Here is a 19,642-nt window from a genome sequence, read left to right on the forward strand (position 1 = left end):
TTCCATGCTTTTTCATAAATTTGACAAATTTTAGATCTTGTTAAAAAACTGAAAATATGCTTCTGCATAGCATGCTGTAGAGCTATGACATTCAGTAACTGCTTACAAAGCAATCACACAGTAAAGCAAGAGAAAGCTCCTGAGCTAGTTAGATAAAATATCTATCAAATATTGTGGGAATTCTGGCTGTGGGGGCTAGAAGAATAGTTTCAAGTATTTTAGAAATCCAGTTAACTTGTGCAGTCTCACAGACAGCTTTTTTTTTTTTTTTTTCACAATAATAAAATACATAGCACTTCTCAGAAGAACCTGCAGGCAAGGTATTGTGAAGCGTCCAGAAAAAAACAGATGCGTTCTCATGAAACGTCAGGTTTGGTGTCACTGTATTTTTGACATACATGTATATCTGATGGTTCAGAAGTGTAACATTTACTGGCATGATCTGGATAATGCTTCTCTACCGTCTCACAAAATGAAGAACCCACTCCCTACTGTCTACCTTCCTCCTGAAAGGTTCCTCCCTGGAAAGAGTGTGAAGGTTTTATGCCAGGTATATACCTGCATCTCACCAGAATATCTGTTTCTAGCCTGCCTGCATGTCTCAGGTGCACCTTCAATGAAGAGACTGCAAGAGCATTTGTTTTTTCTCTTTGGCTATTACTGACTGACAGAAGCAAGATGTTCACAAACACCTCTCCCTGAATTGAAGAAAGCATTAGATGAAGGAGTAAAGTAGAGCAAACCATTTATTTACACCTGTTTTAAAAAGTTTACATTTGTAAACAGTTGATATGGAGCATAAAAGCTATACCTACTGTTTGCCTAACTACTTTGAGAGCTCAAAGAGCAAATCAAAAAACCAGCATACCTTACTGCCAGCATTTATTAACTTAAAATAAACAAAGATAACATTTACTCTGTATTTAATAAAATTATATTAGATTATAACTATTCAGAACGTGCTGAATTACTTGATGAGTTATCAGCTGGCTCTGCTCAAGGGTAATTGGAGATCTTCCCAGGAGCATCCACAGCTACAGCTTTGGAAGAACTACTATCTTCTTCCACAGCACCAAGCTTTTTCCCTCCTAAGCCATTCCCCTACTTCCCGTTTAAAATATATGGTAAGGGCAACTCCAAGGACAAAGAGAAAAAGAAAGCTAAATACTGCTACTCCTATTTTTGCTCTCTGAAAAACCTCCTCGGGTGGAGCAGGTCCACTGTCAATGCTACCTCCAAATCCTTCCCACTCGCAATCTGGAGGAGCCCATCCATACCTGCAGTGACAGTTTTTACGATTGTTACACACTCCTCTGTTATGGCACTTTGTTACGTTGCAGTCATAGTTCAGCACGGACATATTGGTACATGTCCTTTTGATACAAAGCATGTCACTACCACATGGCGTGCCATCTTCCACAGCCCCTAGGTCAGCTGTAGCCATCCCTACGTGGTAGTCAAGGCCCCAACACTTTTTACCTTCCTCAGGGGTTTGGACTACTGTTATGTGGTTTTGCAAGAAAGGCAACCTGTGTATGTTTTCACACTGTATCCTACCACATAACATATTCTCAATGCTGCATTTTATAAACTGAATATTGTCACGAATACCACAATTTCCAAAACGGTCACCTTCAGTATTCACTATGAAACAATCTATAGGAGCAACCCTGGCTTGTTTGCCAAAGAGATGCTTGCATTGTTCATCGTGGGAAGTACATTTTCCTCGATAGCAATAGGAACCATCTTTGCAAGGGGTTCCATCTTGCATGTACAAGTCTGGCTGGCACCGCGGGGAAGTCCCGTTGCAGTACTCTGGCAGGTCGCAGATGCTGGTACTTGCTCTGCACAGTGTTCCTGCTGGACTGACCTGACAGCCCTTGCAACATTTTCCAGAAGCACAAACTGAACCTGCAGTCAATGTACAGTTCGGGTGACAGCAAGGATCCTTTCTGCAGCTTGACCGTGAACCACAGTCACATTGCTCTCCGCTTTCTACTATCTTATTCCCACAGTATTCACGCTTCAAGGTGTAGTAGGTGCCAGGTGCCGGTGGCTGACGCAGGCAGGTACCACCACTGCCAAGCAAGTCAAAGTAGTATTTGTAACTGCAGTCACTGAACGCATCGGTGTCGACTTCGGTTTCATACATAATGCATCTCTTCCGCCTGCATTTGCAGTACGGTTCGTCATGGCGCATCCCAAGATTATGGCCCAGCTCATGGACAAACGTGATAATAAACGAGGACAACTTCCTGTTGGTGAAGGAATCAACTGCTGCTGCCCACTGGCTATCACATACGGACCCCAGAAATGCCAACCCCAGGCTTCTTCCAAAGCTCTGATATGCAAATAAGTGAGCGGTATCGTGGCGCATCCGTGGATACAGGTCTGATTTTCGCCATTTGTTAAAGTCTCCAAGTGCCTTGTTTACAGAGTTAGTAATGTTTATAAAATTACTTTTGGTCCAGATCTCCAGTCCCACAAGGAACAGTTGAACGGAAAGCTGTTCATACAGAGAGTCCCCGATATTGATGACTTCTATGACTTGCCTCAAGACTTCGGATTCATTCCTGCCCGACCTCACAAACCGCACGTTGTCCACGACCACCACTATCTTCACATACCTGATGTGCGTCCACCATTCCTTCAGCACGTACTCCTCGTCCACCAAGGGGGCCTGGAGCCATGGCAAAAAACCCTTTTGGTACTGCAGCTCCTCCGGGGTCAGCCCACAGGTGGGGCCCATGGGGCTGTGAGCCGCCTCCATGCGGTAGAGGAAGTGCCGAAAGGCCGGATCGTTGGGGATGGGCTCGATCTCGTAGATGCCACCTTCCACCCACAGCACCCCACGGAGGCCCCTGCCACAGGTGCCGAGGGCCACCAGGGAGCCGGGGCTTCCCTGCACCTCTCCCTGGTAGAAGCAGTCGTCCTGCACGAAGGGGTGCTCCTCCCGGCGCGCCCCATCCTCGCCATAGGTGACCAAGGTGAAAGGCCGGGAGACCAAGCCCCTCCTGGGCCGTAGGCGCAGGATCCGCGGCCGCCCGTCCACCTCCAGCCAGTAGGAGACGGTCAGGGGGTTGGTGTCGGTGCGGGGGCTCAACTGCCGCGGCACCGTCACCCACATGCTGGTGATCTGCAGCGTCCCGGGCTCACCCCCCTGGGCAGCGGGGCACCCCACCAGGCCCAGCAGCAGCAGCAGTGTCCCCATGGCCACCGCCTGCTGCTGCCCCATGCCTGGCTTCGTGTGGGGCCCGAGCCTGGAATGGAGCCACCCCCACGTCCCCAACTGCCCCTCAGCGCCTGCCCTCCCCCTGCGAGGAACCGAGGCAGAGTGGCAGCATGGTGGCCTCCTTCACCGCCCGCGTCGCGAAATGGCGCCCCAACACCCGGCATACATCTCAAAGGGCTGTGAGTGTGCCTCGAGACAGCCAGCTGCTGCTCTGCCAGCATATACAGAGGCTTTTGTGGAGGAATAAATAGAATTAGTCCAACACAGGCACGTTCCCAGCTTTTTATAATCCTCATTTTCAAACGGATGGGTATTTCTCCTGTGCAGGTATAAGAGCTCTGCATAAGGAGGAGCCCCAGCTGAGTTTCACACTCCTAGTCATTTATGTCTGCAGAGAGCAAATAAATCATTTGGTTAGACCACAAGGGGAAAAAATCTGTTGAAATAGCTCAAAGGTTGGCTTTGGCTTTGTTCGCTTTTTTATTAAAAGATCATTTGTGAGTGAAGATCAGGAACAGTCAATTTTGACTCAACAGAGTGTGAAAAGAGCTTAGGGCCTGAAATGGAAAAGCGAAGAAATGCTGGATAGCAGGACATAACACTACTTGGTGCCTTTTCATAGCCTGTCTTACTATAGCTAGTGACACACCTACCCACACACACGAAAAACAGAATAAAGGATGAATCTGATTCCGCTAGGGTTGATAGAATAGAAGCAAACTCCTAGCTCCAGGTATAAACCCATAAAGCCTACCAGTTGCTATGTACATACAGCAGCGTGCCTCAATTACAAATGCCACCAGTGCAGTTGTGGTTTTCTTACATCATGGCCTTTTCAAATGTTTGTGCTTGTTGAGCACAGGGAAGAGGCTGCTTGCATGTGCATCTACCACCTGGCTGCCATCTCAGTGTTAGGGAACCGCTCCATCAAGATACAGCCCTAAGACAGCGACCTGGACTGTGGTAAGGCAGGTTAAGCACCGCACAGCTACGCATGCTTTTTGGCATGTAGTGCTGGGATTCAACGTACCAACAGCTGTTATCTTTTAGGAACTCTTTACAACTTTATTTTCAGCACTGGACACATTTCCATGCATTCATTTCGAGTGTGGCCAGCATTGGTAGTGCACACCCAGTAATAAAACACTAGATTAAAGGAATGAATAGGAGGATGTCTGCTTCTATCAGAATCTTTCTTGATAGCGATAGATAACCATAATTGTACATTGTTTGAAATTGTTTATTACCACTTTACCTAAAAGCAAACAAACTCATGGCCTAAGTTAATCTTAGATTAATTTTCTTATTAGAGTTACCTCTAAAACTAAAGAAATTATTTTCTGTGAAGTCTTCTATGTGCAGTTAGCTGTTAAATAATTGTCCACCACTTTTCACACCGGTTTTGCATTCCAGGGCTGTGAACTGTGTCACTTTATGCCTCTTGAAATAAACATAATTCAGACCACAGTAGCTGTAACGGAAAATCCTATTACATAATCCATGTGCAGTGCTATTTTTAAATTCCTACTTCTGCTGTGTGACCATTAATTATAGGACAGCCCCTATTAAATCAGTCTCCCAACTTGCTAGATGTACATCCTACCCCCACAAGGTTCTTACTACATTTTTTCTCTTTTAATATACACATAACTGCACAGTTAGGACTTGAAAGTATCTGGGTTCAACCGTTGAACTCATAAGCACGTTATTTTGGGGGCAGGAACAAGTCAACAGTTTGACACTGTGTTGAGCATCTAAAGCAAGCCCTTTGGCATCAAGAGCACATAAAAAGCAATGATGTTTGCATTCAGATTAGCAGAACCTTGCACTTCTGTACTCTTATTAAGCGAACAGTAAATGGGAGGGAGAGAAAGATTCCCATTATATGTTAACGAACAGGTTGGAAGAAAAAAAGGTGACTGACCTTATAGTAGAGAGCATGGAAGAAAGATTGCATCAATCCACAGCTTCTTCAAGAGCAAAAACATTTGTTGAGAAGGTGTAACTGGCTTTCTTAGAATTCTGCAGTTTTCTTCATCTTGTAATCCCCTAAAGTTTCAGTGAAGGTGCAAGCTACTATGAAACAATCTCAGCAAGAGGTTTACTTTTCTCATACTTTTCTCACTTACCTGCTGTTGGGTCTTTAGGAACAGGGTACAGACACCCAGCAGTCTTGCGGACCGCACATTGAAATCCAATGCTCTGGTGGTAAGAAATAAAACTTTCTGATTGTTGGGGTGAATAATAATACACCATACCCTGTCCCTACCATTCACCCATCCATGAGCCACATTCGGCTGCAGAAGAATACTCATCAAGTGACCACTGGTTTGTTCTGTGCATGAATACAGGACCGAAACAACACTTGATCAAAAATTCACCACTTTCTCCAAGAACTGTCTAAAATGCCTGATTATCACAATTAAAAATATTGGGGGAAAAAATTAAGAAATACGTCACATCAGCTTTTGTTCAGAAGCCATCTGTCTGCTCAGTGAAGCCACAACCTATTTGCATAACATATCTTAATTTTCTTCACAGGGAACGCCTCATCTAAAAATAAAGCTAGTATCTACCCCTTTGTCTTTTTCCCATTGCCTATATCCCTCTAACCTTGCTCCAACTACAGCTTTCTTTGGCAAACAACATGTACAGACTGTCCAAATGACATATAACTTTTTTGACTATCAAAAGGTTACCAAAATACGAAATATGGAGGCAGGGTGGCAAAGAGGAATGAATGAGCAAAGTGCATCACCTGGTCACACTTCACTTGGTGAAGAGCAGAAAGGACAGTATTTATGTCGCATTTCAGATACCATTAGTTTTACATAATGAACTGAGATAGCAAAACTCCCTCTCTTCCTGTAATGTGGCCAGTTTTTTGCAAATGTGTGTGCATATGTATATACTCATTTGTATGCCTATCTGTTCATATGGACATGTATGCAGACATTAATATGTACCTCCAGGCTCTCAGGAGAATGTTCATATAAGATTTTTTGGTCATTTTTAGTTCCTGCAACTACCTGATTGAAACCTAAAAGCAGAGAAAAATTATAGATCCATTATACAACCAAATACCTCCTTTATGCAAAAGCAAGTGACACACAGTACAAATTTTGGAACTGCTTCCTTATTTCCTTTCATTTACAGAATCACAGAATTTTCTAGGTTGGAAGAGACCTCAAGATCATCGAGTCCAACCTCTGACCTTATAAGCTTTACAAATACTGAATGTCCTCTGAAGGACTTTGGACTTCAGTGCTCAGGTTCCTAACAAGAGACACTGTAAAAACACCGGAGAGAAAAAAAAGACTTAGGTTCTCACACACTGAGAAATATAACTGACTAGATAACAGTTTAACAGCTTTTTGACAGTATATTACTTGGAGTTTAGCAGTAATAACTGATATAACATCACTTCAGCAAGTTAATATCAAAGCTTATTTAACTGATAAAATTGAGAATATCTTGTCAGCAAATAACAGGATCAGAAAAGATTTCAATTCCTGATTCCCAAGCACAGTAAGCCTTCAGCACTGCAAGACAGCTAAGAAATCCACACATTCATTGATAATGCTCCCCATTGCTTTATAATACAATTTGTGCTTTTTACAGCTCTTGATTTTCATTTGCTTTTCAGGAAGAGATCATTCCCCTCAAAGAGAGTTATCATATTCTAATTCTCTTTTTCATGCATGGAAGCCATTTTCTACCCTCTCAATAGCTTAGATGTTGGCACTAACAGACTGGATCAGACCAGGAGTCCATCCTTTTTAATGCCCTGTCTGACACTGGCCAATACCTGGTCATCTGCAGAAAGCAAAAACACTGTTACAGGAGGCAACCATAAGGACAGACTGCCCCCTCAAGTTTCACCCTCATCTCTAAATAATCATAAGCTCTGAGCATGAAGTATGATTCATTTCAAATGTAATTACATTCAGCTTCATTAGCTTGTCCCTGTATACCTGTAATGCAAGACAGAACAAGGTCTCTCCACTTCCCTGCTTGCTTTGCAGCACTCATTTAATTTTATAAAGACTCAATATTTGTCTTTTCTTTCCTAAGACACTGAAGTCTTGGTCCTACCAGTGACTTCATAGATTTTTTTCTCCTACTCCTATTACTGCCCTTCTTCAAAACCCTGTACTTTGGCAGAATTCATTTTCTGGAATTTGAGCTGTACAACATAATTTATTTCAGGGGAAACCCAGTTACTAATAGAATTCTTTACTCGAACCATGTGTTCCAGCATCTATTTTTGACCATTCTGGCATGCCTTTAGCAATAGGCAAGATAACTTTCCTTTGCTGGTAATTTCAAATCTTTCTTTGATGTGCAAGTAGTTAATTTTCCTCCTAAAAAAAAAAAAAGCTAGATCTTCATTACAGTGCAATCTAGTCATCTTCTTAACTTAAGGTTTTTCCAAATAGCTTACAGGTTCTTACTGATATGAATAACCACGTAGAACTTCAACTGCATTAACAGCCCTTTCCAAGAACTTTACCTGGATATGAAAAACTCAGTAGGGACTCTTGAATTTCCTCACCACTCGTGCCTCATTTCTGGAGATGTCCCCTTTCCACCACGTGGGTAGACAAGGCTTTGGCTTTGATACTTCTTGAGCTCCTTCCTTTCAGGTAATTTCTTTAATACAAGAAAGAAGCAACATCCTTTTCTTAGTGTATTCATGCTACCTGGTAATTATTCAAGCCTAAATAATTAGTTCCATCTTGTTTTGAGCATTCCAGAATAACTGTTCTCTCTCTATAGATAATGATTTAATAGTTCATACTACCTTATTATCTACTTCCATCAATGTTTCAAGAAATAGCTGTTCAAAATTCACCCATGTAATACATATTTAACCTAATACACACTTAAGTATGCTGATATATCAATTCTATTTCTAATATCTGCACCAACAGTGAACAGCTATCAGCTTATTTGTATTTCCTGTTACAGCTGTGGATTACAGGACAAAAATTACACGGGTCTTTCCATCGTTCAATAGCTATCCAGTCAGAACTCTTTGATAGTTACTGAACAGAAATAAAGTCTCTCTCATAACCTCAAAATAAATCTGAGGCAACAATCTAAGCATATCTTAGTCTTCCTTCCTACGTACATTCTATAGGCTATGTACAGCCCTTTTTGTTGTTTACTGCAAGAAAGCAGATTTGGGAAAATAAAACAAGGTTTGCTCCACTATTTTGACAAAAAAAAAAAAGAAAAAAAAGAAAAAAAAGAAACCAACAGTCATTTCTTTGCAATCAATGGCTTCTTTTTTTTTTTTTTTTCTTCTGCAAGCCAAAAAAATGATTTCTGTAAGCAGCATACCTAAGTAGCAAAGTGCATTACTGTTAGCAATCCTTCTCCTCCACGGCCCTACCTCCTCAGGTCTAAAAGGCAGATGACTAATCAAGGTGGCAAGATGCAGCAAGAAGGTGCTAGAAGCACAGATGAAGAGGTATGTAATTGATATTTGAGTGACAGTGTGGTAAAAAGGAGAAATGTAAACAGTCTCACTCTGAGTTTGCAACTGCAAGAAAATTTAGCCTGTTTTATACCATCATAAGTCTCCCTCAGAAGTCTAGGTTTTATTATAAAACACTAGCTAACCCTTCAAGTAAAATAAGCGCCCAAGAATGTATCAGAGGCTTAGAGCAGTTTGGTATCTAATAACACAGACTTGAGTCTCCAGCTATCGAATTTCTGATCTTTATCCCAAGCACACTAAAGGCACAACAATTTATAGCAGGCAGCCTAAATCATTTAGTTGGAACTTGCCTTCCTCAAAATAGCATGATATATTCTGATATTCGAGAAAAAAAAATAGTAATGCCAGCACATATGGCATATTTGCTACTAACAAAGTATTTAAGAAAGGCATTGTAGCAGCCAACATTTTATTTGCTGAGGATTCAGATTTTTTTAATAGGAGTTTTTCTTTTTACATAGGAAACAAAGACAGAATGGAGGCAGGGGTTTGTAGCTTTCAGAAGGCTGCAAAATACATCCCTGTAAGACCCATTCCCAGGAGTCAACATTCAAAACAGGACAAATACTGAGAACACCTTCTTTGAGGCAACTCACATCCTCCATTAAAATTTTTGTGACAGGCTTCTACAGAAAAAGCTGTTACAGGGACTTCAATCCCTGAATTGTCAGTCTTAGTTGAAGAGCTTAAATATGAAGAAAGGGGAGCAGGAATCTGCAGTTTTCCAGCTACTAATCCAGACATGTAACAACTTCTCCCTTCACTGGAGTCTCATCCGTTTTTCAGGTGGTCCTTTAGCGCTAGCGGTCTGCTGAGCGTTCTTTACAGTCTCTTTTTCCTCTTGCTTGACAGCTTCAGGGGCTGGTTCTGGTTCCTTCTTGATTTGATCCACTTAAGAAGTAACAGCAAAACAATGTTAAACTTCCAATTTCCATTCCTAAAATATTCTTCAGAGTACTTAAAAAATATTGTTGATTTCAAAGGGACAAAATTAATTACAAAGGCTTAAGAACAACCATGGACTAAACTCATACCTATAAAGATTTTAAGAAGTGGAATGGTTTGAAATCTGGTTCATGCTTTTCCTGTTTCATGGTTGCTTAAGATCACCTAAAAGCCTTCACATGCTTTCTTAAGCTTGTAGCACTTTGCTAAAATCACTAGGATGCCAGACTGACCAAACTATTCCTTCCCTCTTTTACCCTTTCCCTACCTGGTGCTTTCAAAGACCATTTCCTGCATTTGGACTGGTAGGCAATACAGTTTGTACAGATGAAAAGGGCAAGACATTTTCAAGAGAGGGAGCAGAATACTCGTTTCTTCAATTTCACTCTGGCTGTCAGAGAGAGCTCTGCTCTTACCTAGTACTTTGCACAGCGGGGCAATGCCAGAATCCCTAAGCACCTCAGTAGAAATGGTGAGGAGCTCAAAGAGCAACTGAAAGACACTGCTACATATAGCCTTTTTTTTTTTTTTTTTTTATAATAAATATTTTGTGGTAATATTAGAATTTTACCTGGGATAGGTTTTTCTCCAGGCTTTTGCTGTGGAGGAAGAAAAAAAACAGAAAATCAGTGGAATCAAAGTCATAGTTCTTGACCCTTCCTAGTATTCACTTAAGAATACACACCAAGCAACGTCCTGTTACATGTGAGTTGAGGGTAGAAGGGAGGGCTGTTGAACACATCACTAAATACACTTTAAAAAATTAAGTTGATTTTGTTTAAATAGAAATACTCATTTTTTTAATGTTGTTTTTCCCCTGACAGCTGAAAAGAACTAAATCAAAATATGCTCAGATAGCCCATCCTTCCCAATATCTGAAGAGCAGTTTTTCAAGTTGCTGTAAAAATCATTTTCATTGCCGCTAACCAGAAGACTTGATAGAACAAAGGGCTATTAGAGATCACCAGAGGTACATCACATCAGCCTCACAGAATGCTGAGAATTTCCATGCTGATTAATGGGCATCCAGAACAATGGAGTAACTAAAACACAATAGCTGTGGTGGTTTGATTCAGCTCACAAAGCAGGAAACTGGAAGCAGCAGCAAAATCTGATAGCTGACAAAAACAGACCTTCTATGAATAGATAAGGAATTTGTACAGTAACATTTACCCTCACAGTTTTGCCAAGGTCTTGGTAACTCCTGTAATTACAGAGGGGAATCCCACACGCAAATCAAAGGCTTCCTTGTCAAATTTATTACCTAGCTTGCATTACTGTCATAGAAAGCCACGAAGATTCCCGCTGTCAGTTTCAGCTGTTCAAGTACTCATGACTGCATTAAGTTCAGAGTAAGTTACAGTAACACTGCGGCTTTTAAGCATCATACCTGAACAAATTTGGGTGGAAACTTTTGTCTTAGGTCTAGAAGCAAAGCATCTACCCGTTGCCTTTGGAAAATAGAACTTGGTTCTTCTTTCTTCTTGGCTTTTGGTTTAGCTTTCTCTGCAAGCACAAAAATGTAAGAAGAAGCTACATTAAAAGTTCTGTTCTCTTAGCAATTCTCTGTTGTACAACAAGTTGGTATGTCTCTCTCCTCTGAACTTCATCTCCATTTTTCTCTTTGACATATGCTGCTTGTTTTTTTTTGGTGGAAGACAAAATGATTTTTTACCTCAAAACAAAATGGTTTGGCTTCTGAAAGCCTACTTCAGTTCCCAGTGGGTTGAAGTTGAGTCCATTTTCTTGACAGATAGCTCACCATTATCATCTCCCACCCACGCCTCAATGTCTACACGCACCAGCACAGAATAACAAGAACCCTTCCACCTGGCAGGGAGCACCAACTTACCCTTCAGTCAGAACAGGCACTTAACCTCATCCCTACACCACCACCATGCACTGCCTCAAACTCTTCCTTCTCACCTTCCCTGTATTACCCTCCCCCTCTCCCAAGGCACACAGGAGCAACCAGGAATCCTACCTCGTTCCTCTTGATCTTTGAAATGCCACCAATAGCCTTTTGATGGGTGATAGCGACAGTAGGACATTGCTTCTTCAAAAGCAGACTGAATTCCATGCACTGCAGTGAGCTTTCAGAACGAGACAATATAAGGCAGTCTTCAGAATTTAGGAAGAAAGTACAGTACTATATTTTTTATGTATGGATTTTAAAATTAGTATTCTATATTCCTTTTTGTTCTGAGAAAGAAACTTGGGACAGCTAGTTTCAGACCAAGAACATAATCCTTGTAACAGGATCCTGTACAACTGAGGTTGGTGTCTTTTTTTCTTAACTTACAGATAAAAACTTGCAAAAACAGCTGTTTACCAGGACAAAAGAAGAAATTAAAACAAACTTGAGTGTTTAATTTAAAGAGAAATCCGTACTAACGTAAAAACAGAAGTTTCATTTAAAGAGAAATTTCACATTACTTTAACATGAACATCTGAAGTTCAACATGTTTAATTACTGTTTCAAATGTATTTGTCACTTAATTTTTCTTTTGATTGTTTGAACCTCACATTCTGCCAATTGTCTACCTTCAGTTATTCTGATCCCTCAATCCTTAAGGAATGCATCCTGCCTTCTACACCACACTGCACTCTTCCGAGATCTTACATTTCCACAGTGAATGCACACCACATTACCCAGTGGCATTTGCTTTAACTTATTGCATACTATTTAGGGTAGAAGAAAGGGGGGAGAAAATAGTGTAGTATTGTAGTAGAGTGAAGGAAGGATTTAAAAAGCCTAGGGAATGATCAAAAATAAAAGCAGATACAAACTGATGTATCAAATGTACAGAACACTTACAACTCTGGAATTAATGACAGACCCTAGATCAGGTGCCTGATAAATCACTCCAGCAATAATGTAGTAGTCTGCCAGTGGAATAACTGTGGGGAGAAAAAAACAGATATGCAGGATCAGTTTAAAGCTCTGGCTGAAGACCGTATATTTGTTGAATTTCAGTAGTAACAGTTGAAATTGCAATATCCATTTCACCACAAAGTTTCATCTTCTAAGTCTTTCCTCAAAGGCGCTTTATTTGAACCATTCCCAAAAGGGATAAGGGGAAAAACCCCAACGCCTGCTTTACAGAGAGAAAAGCATCAGATTTAAGTCCTCTCCTACTGCAAGCAAATAATTGATCTTGCAAGAGTTGGGATATTCAGGGCTAATACACTGGAATTGCACTGGAAGTAGCATCAGTCTCTGCTACTGACAGAAATCCACAACAACGAAAAATCTCATTCTTCTGGGGTCAGCTTTCTACAGCCTGTGCAATCTTATCAGCTAAATTTAAATGTCCCAAGCCCAATGGCAGCTAAGCATGTGCACAGCATGCCTTTCTAAGTTAGCAACATTCTACCAAAAAAAAAAAAAAAGAAGAAACCCACAACCTTCCAAAGCAGCCATTTGCTATATCAGGTATGGGACAACCTCTATTAACGGATCAAAAATTCCTCATCAATAGAGCTGCAGTGCAGAGAAACATCTCAATTGTCTCCATAACGTTCTGCCAAGCATTCTTCAGTCGAGAAGCTATCATGATGCTGCCTGCTTCCCATTCCCAAGACTCTTGCCTGTGCACAGGTCTGTTCTGGCTCCTCCACCTGATTTAACTCATTCTTTCACAACCTTTTTTACTGACAGGACCCAATTCCTCCAGTACTTGCATTTTACGAAACTTGGACACCTGCCCTAATTAACAGACCAAGACAACTGGGTACATATTGCAGCCAGTGCCCACTTCTAAAAAGAAAGAGGAGTTCCTTCTCAGCGTTTCCTTAGAAGTGGTGAAAGACACAGACCAGCAGCTTTACCACCTCCCAGCTCTGTACCCCAGCCGCCTACTTTCCTGGACAGACAACTCTCCCTAATCATTGGGTCTATTTTTTTTTTCCAGAAAACTTTAACCACTTCAAATGGGCTAAGTCTTGGCTCAAGGAATTTGAAGTATTTTTTTTTTTAAACACAGAGAAACCCTAAGACAGACCTGCACTAGTCCTCCCTGATTACTCAACACTAGCTGTGAACTCATTACAATTTAGTTTCCCACGTCTCAAATACACTAATATTTGTACCACGATAAGACATATGGGTAACATTTGAGCCAGGGAACTATGTGATTCAAACAAGGTGTCTAGCACAAACTGTACAATCACAATGGGAAAAACATCACTGAAGTCCCAGTTAAGTTCCACCATATGCACATTAGTACTACAGCAGAAGTCTGAACACCCTTGTTGTGGAAGCCACAAATCTACTCTCGATTTAAGAAGTGTCTAAACAGGAACTTTAGGGGTGCGTGACATTTCCATATGCACCTTTCGAAAGCTAGATTCAAAACGTTTATTAAAGGAACAACTGGAAAATCCATTACAGGAGGAATCATGTATGTTCTTTTTCAGTACAGATACACGCAAATAAGAATCTTATCAGAATATCTGATACACGCAAATAAGAAGCATTGCTAGATAACTCAGAGTCCTATACAAGAGCAAAATGCAAATGCAGTGTTTAAGTCACTAAACAAAAACAACTTTAGAAAACAACTAGCATTAACCCTGCTCTTCTTTTCTGTAAGGTTTACTCAGAAGTAACCTGAAGTACTTTACATGTATACGGAGTAAACAGAGAAAACATTTCAATATCCATTGAATTGTGTTTGCTTTTTTAATTAATTGCACATGCACAGCTAACAAATTTAAGGTTAAAAAGGAATACTGAATCCAGCTGCCTGCAAAGGAGAGAAAAGCTAAAGGTATTTCATTCAAAACTTGGAAAGGTCTAATGATTTCAAAAATATAAAGATCTCAGAAGAACAAACAAAAGAAGTATCTGAAGCATCTCATGGTCCTTTTTTAGAAAGGTTGTCTTCCACTGACAAGATCCTACTCAGCAGTTCACCCAAACTACAGCCGAAGGCAGAAATAGTGCAGAATGAAAAAATGACAAACGCAGGAATGATCCCTCTCCCTGACCAATGGGGATCATGGTACTCCTCCTCAAAAATACATAAATAAATAAATACTAGCCACTTCAGATGATTAGCTCTAATTAAGCTAATGATATCATTAGCCTTATATTTAAACAAAACAAAAAATCTTGGCTAGCCAAACACGTAAGTAAGTCGTGGTACATGAACACACACACCACAGGGTAGCCTGTTCTCAGTGCACTCTTCCCATTTCACCACGAGATGGCAATCCCTGCTCTGAACACACCAGAGGTCACCCTGCTAGACATAGTAACTCCACCCCACCTCTGATACACAGCCTCCTAACCTTATACTTAGGTTTAAGATAACAACAGAAAAGAGGTGCCAGAAGTGCTCAAACAAATTAGAAACAGATAAAAGGGATTAACTGACTGGCCTTCTCGAGAGGGGCAAGAAGCGAACAACCTTACCTTGTGTTGGAGATTGCCTTTGCTGCTTTCGGATAATGAAGAGAATGGGCTCTTGAGCATGAAGAAGAATGTACTCCACTCCAACCATCTGGCTGAAATAGAAACAACCAGAATAAAAATCTTTCTCAAAGCAAAATCTGTGGGATGTGAAGAGCTATCAAGGGCCTGGAAGCACAGGGATAAAGCTGTCATGCTTTGGAAGCTTATTGATAATGCTCAGTAAATAAAGGCACAGGATTTCCTGAGCTAGCTATTAAAACCTACCTGCATAGAAAAAGGGAATTGCAACACCTCACACATCCGAGCTGAACACATTAGCAGACAAGTAACGAGCAAGAAAGATGACACAATCTATTAACACAAAGATGTCATCTAAACACAGAAACAAAGGACCAGTGTTTGATGTGACCATCTGTGTCTGTCACTTGAAAGCCTCTCTGCAAGCACATCCAAACACAAGGGGCTTTACCAATGAACTTTTAGCTCAGCTTGCACACTCCTTATCACATTGTAGTCTTTAAATAGTTCGCAAATATCTCACTTGTGCTCAGTGTAGCAGATGGGAAACTGCAAAGAAAGTTAACTTGCACATGCTGCAATCCCATCACACAACCATCTGTGATCAGTTTATTTACAACACTCAATACTTTTATTATCCGTACTAAAAAGCCAGCTCCTCGGAGGAATTCTGTACTAATTATGGCAAGGAGCCAGTGGGACATGGAATCGCAAACGACTTACGAATGCAAAGTATCCCCTAACATAAACCCTATTGACCGTAGAAAAAACGCTTAAAGATGTTACCATTGCCCAGTTTCTGTTGAGCTGGACAATGAAAGAAGACAGATATTCTAATTAGAAATTTCTAAAAGGTGATTTACTAGAATCTCAGGATATAGCTAGAATCCTTCACGCTCAATACTCCTTGAAATGGCATGATGGCATGAGAGGAAGTAGAAGGCACCTAAGTACTCTAATTAAAAAAGAAGCTGGGCTCCCTGGCAAGCGGTGGGATTACAAAGCACAGAACAGGAGGTTTCCAGCATGCTTCTGTTCAACTATCAAAGCCTCTGGATGGAGGGACAAATGACACTAGTGGGAAGCAGTTCCAGATTGCAACTTACTTCAGATGGTCCAAGGTCATCCGCTGCATTTTGACAACTTCATTATTACACGTTCGGTCGTAGAACGGGTTACTTCGCTCCGAGAAGTAGTCCAACACACTCCCATTGTTTAGGATTGGAATCCAGGAACTGTCCACCCAGGAAATTCCCAAGAGGTTATCTGGGAAGAGAAACTTACATTGAATACCAAAACAGGCAGGAACACTGCAAACATCTCCAAGAGTAGATTGCCATCAGTTAATTATTACAGCAGCCCCCCACAAACCAGTTTGAATTAAAAATGCATTTTAGAGTTCAAATCATAACCGGTATCCTTTAGCCTTCTGCAGTTCTGCTCTACATACACAACAGAAATACAATCTTGTTTAATTATTGCATTTTGCTTTTCTTCATTACTAGCTGCTGGTATACTTTTAACATCTCAAAAATGGAGCAGGGTGCGTGCACGCAGGCATGTGAACACGTGCACGCATGGGTCAGTGGGAGTTGGTTAACTTATATCGCATATCAGCTTAAACCTACGTAGTAGTATCATATAGATTTATTTTAGGAACCACAGCATTTGCTGAGTAGAGAGAATAACAAAGGCACTGATGAAACCTACATCTTTGGTAAGCTGAATTTACTGAACTCAGCTAGAATCTATTACTGGGGGGAAAAAGTGAGAAACATTACACTAAATCTGAGCCTGGTAACATTTAAAACAGCTTATTTCTGAGAAAAAATAGTTTCCAAGCCCTAAACCATGGTACTGAAAAGTAAAACATTACAGAGATCTATATAATGAAACAAAATAGTGGTGTTGTTAACATTTCTACAATGTTATGCTATTAAAATAAATCTCTGTGATATCACAGCATCTGATACCATTACGTTTCAAAAATGATTGTGTTTGATGCTGGAGAAATCTATAATAAACCAAAAAAACAACACACCATAAAATAAAGATGCTAACTTTGGTCCCATGTTTCCCAGCATTCACAAACAACAGATTCTACAGCAATTTGCCAAATACTCTGTGGCAAATTACTTACTCAGTGGGGCTTACAGAAATCTAACTATGCAGGTATTCACAACCATACAGAAAAAGTAAGCTTTATAAATGAAATACACTTTGTAACATGGAAATTGTTACATGCCAGGTAAATTTCTATACATATGGGGACATCTGAATTTAAGTCCTTGAATTTTACAATCACACTGCAGTAAAATTATGTTCCTCAAGCACTTGAATTGTCAAAGTTAAAGACAGACCAAAGAAACCAGAGTCAGCAACTGGTTCTGTAGCCAACAAATCTGCTAACACTGAAGATCCACAAGGCATCCTGAAAGACACCCTGAAATCTAGCTATTTAAATTATGATAACAGCAAGCAATTCATGAGACATGAGAAAGCAGGCAACAAAGGCATGTGATGCTTAGAATTAAAAAACAACAAAACGTAAGTGATGAGAAGCCACCACAGACTGAATAACAACTGGAAACTCCCTTCTCACAGGAACATCTCCTCCACTTGCACGCATTATCTGCCAATCCTGAAATCCCACTCAACACTCCGCCGTGAATATTTTACTTCTGCAAGAACTCTTTATGTCCAAGGATGGCCAGCTCAGTTCCATACACTGTTAGCAGCTCCCCTGAGGAGCAGCTAGCAAAGTAACACTGCCTGCCCCACAAGACAGGAAAAAACGCAGGATAATAATCACAAGTAAATCGCTTTGCCCTGTCAATCCCAGGCCTGGCAGCCTAACTACTTCATAGAACAGGGGGCATTCATGGTTTTTTTCACATACACCATTATCTCCCCTATTAAAAAAAATAAAAAGGAATCTCAGTACATAGCATGTACCTTTATTAAGCACTTAAGGTGTAGTAGCGTTGATTATCCTAAATGCAATTTAAAACCAGAAGACAAATTTTCCTTCCCAACAAAATCAAAGCCTGAAGCACTTGCATTCTTGCTGTAACACATCCTCCTATTACATTTTAAATATTCTTGCTTGCATGGATTGCTCTCAAAGAGGCTCTCAGCTGAGCTCCCGATGACAGGCACAGACCGATCAACAAACGACAAACCTGGATGTAAGGGTGTGCTCTCAGGCTCAGGCACCGCACCTGCTCAACGCCAAGCATCCCAACTGCTCTCAGACCCAGCAGGGCTGCTCTTGGTGGGGTCCCCCCCATCCCCACCTCCTCAGCAACTCAACCGCCAGACGAAACCCTTCGTTTACCTTTCACCCTCCCGCTCCCCGGAGCGCTCTCTTCGTGTCCCCACGCCGGAACCCCCACCCAACCCCCTCCCGTTCCAGAAGGGCTCCGCGGCTTGCCCCCGACCCCCTCGATTCCCTCAGATCCCCCCCTGATCCCCCGCTCCCCCGTTCCGGCCGCACCTCGCACATCCACGGCCGCCATGGCGCCGCCTCAGCGAGGCCCGGAAGCGGCGGCGGCGGGAGGAGCGCCCCGCCAGGCCGGGCGGTGCTGGCGCGGATGGCGGCGGCGGCCCCGCTGCGTGAGGGGGCTGGAGGCCGCCACACGGTGTTGCCTCGCATTGCCGTCCTAAGGGCTGGCCGTGGGGGTTATGGGGTGAAGAGCTGAATTCAGCAGGTGGAAAAAGAGAATCACGGAGTCGTTAAGGGTAGAAAAGGCCTCCAAGATCCTCTGGTCATCAACCAGCCCCTACCACCATTGTCACCCACTAAACCATGTTCCTAAGCACCACGTCCAACCTTTCCTCGAACACTCCCAGGGACAGTGACACCACCACCTCCCTGGGCAACCCGTCCCAATGCCTGACTGCTCTTTCTGAGCAGAAATGTCTCCTCATTTCCAACCTGAACCTTTCCTGATGCAACTTGAGGCCATTCCCTCTAGTCCTATCACTAGTTATCTGTGAGAAGAGGCTGACCCCCAGCTCCCCACACCTTCCTTTCAGGTAGTTGCAGAGAGCAGTAAGGCCTCCCCTGAGCCTCCTCTTCTCCAGACCAAACACCCCCAGTTCCCTCACAGCTCCTCATAGGACTTGTGCTCCAAGGTCCTTGGCCAGCTTCCTAGCCCTTCTTAGCCCCACACTCCAGGGCCTCGATGACCTTTTTGTACCGAGGGGCCCCAAACTGACTTAGGACAAACCAGAACTGAGGCTGCTTATTTACTCTTTATCTGATCCTCTTGTGCAGATGCATTATGAGATGGACTGAATCACAAGCATTCCTCCCCTCCAAGATTTCTGTCTTGTTCAATATGTTGGAGTTGATGTTGGAGTTGATGTATGACTTGCAAATATACTGAAATTGTTTTCTGTGAAGGAGAGCTGCCTGCAGATCATTTGTTTTACCAATTTCCAAAGTTGCAAGATGTCAAAGTACTAAGTGAACATTACAGAAAGTGACAAGATAAATAGGTGAGGCAAAATAATGCTG

The 19,642-nt window shown here is 41.9% G+C and overlaps 2 protein-coding genes across 4 annotated transcripts; both read right to left on the reverse strand.

Annotated features, from left to right (window-relative positions):
* Window positions 1-763: 763 nt before the first annotated feature.
* LOC311437869 (disintegrin and metalloproteinase domain-containing protein 20-like) lies at window positions 764-8,982 on the reverse strand. Of its 3 annotated transcripts, none has more exons than XM_084521671.1 (2): window positions 5,362-8,982; window positions 764-5,281 (listed from the first exon to the last, which is right to left on the reverse strand). In XM_084521671.1, the coding sequence occupies exon 2, from the start codon at window positions 3,233-3,235 to the stop codon at window positions 1,055-1,057; it is 2,181 nt and encodes a 726-aa protein (XP_084377797.1). In that variant the 5' UTR covers window positions 3,236-5,281; window positions 5,362-8,982; the 3' UTR covers window positions 764-1,054. The 3 variants fall into 3 exon arrangements, with proteins under 3 accessions (XP_084377797.1, XP_084377798.1, XP_084377799.1); XM_084521672.1 differs by having other exon boundaries at window positions 764-3,620; window positions 5,157-8,982; XM_084521673.1 differs by having other exon boundaries at window positions 764-3,551; window positions 5,362-5,380.
* A 148-nt stretch (window positions 8,983-9,130) lies between these two features.
* Window positions 9,131-18,704, reverse strand: MED6 (mediator complex subunit 6). The gene is made up of 8 exons (XM_084521674.1): window positions 18,617-18,704; window positions 16,227-16,386; window positions 15,103-15,194; window positions 12,502-12,584; window positions 11,668-11,776; window positions 11,074-11,189; window positions 10,255-10,282; window positions 9,131-9,629 (listed from the first exon to the last, which is right to left on the reverse strand). Exons 1-8 carry the CDS (start codon window positions 18,636-18,638, stop codon window positions 9,499-9,501), a joined length of 741 nt encoding a protein of 246 aa, XP_084377800.1. The 5' UTR covers window positions 18,639-18,704; the 3' UTR covers window positions 9,131-9,498.
* Between the last annotated feature and the right edge of the window lie 938 nt (window positions 18,705-19,642).

The sequence above is a fragment of the Aythya ferina genome (genome assembly GCF_964211825.1).
Source record: "Aythya ferina genome assembly, chromosome: 5".
Classification (NCBI taxonomy): domain Eukaryota; kingdom Metazoa; phylum Chordata; class Aves; order Anseriformes; family Anatidae; genus Aythya; species Aythya ferina.

Excerpts from the sequence above, each read along its gene's own strand:
- LOC311437869 (XM_084521671.1), bottom strand. The coding sequence starts at position 3,235 with ATGGGGCAGCAGCAGGCGGTGGCCATGGGGACACTGCTGCTGCTGCTG.
- MED6 (XM_084521674.1), bottom strand. The coding sequence starts at position 18,638 with ATGGCGGCCGTGGATGTGCGAG. Across the intron at positions 11,777-12,501 it reads CTGTCATTAATTCCAGAGTT|CTCACTGCAGTGCATGGAAT; the intron begins GTAAGTGTTCTG and ends TCGTTCTGAAAG. Across the intron at positions 11,190-11,667 it reads CAAAGATCAAGAGGAACGAG|AGAAAGCTAAACCAAAAGCC; the intron begins GTAGGATTCCTG and ends TTGTGCTTGCAG.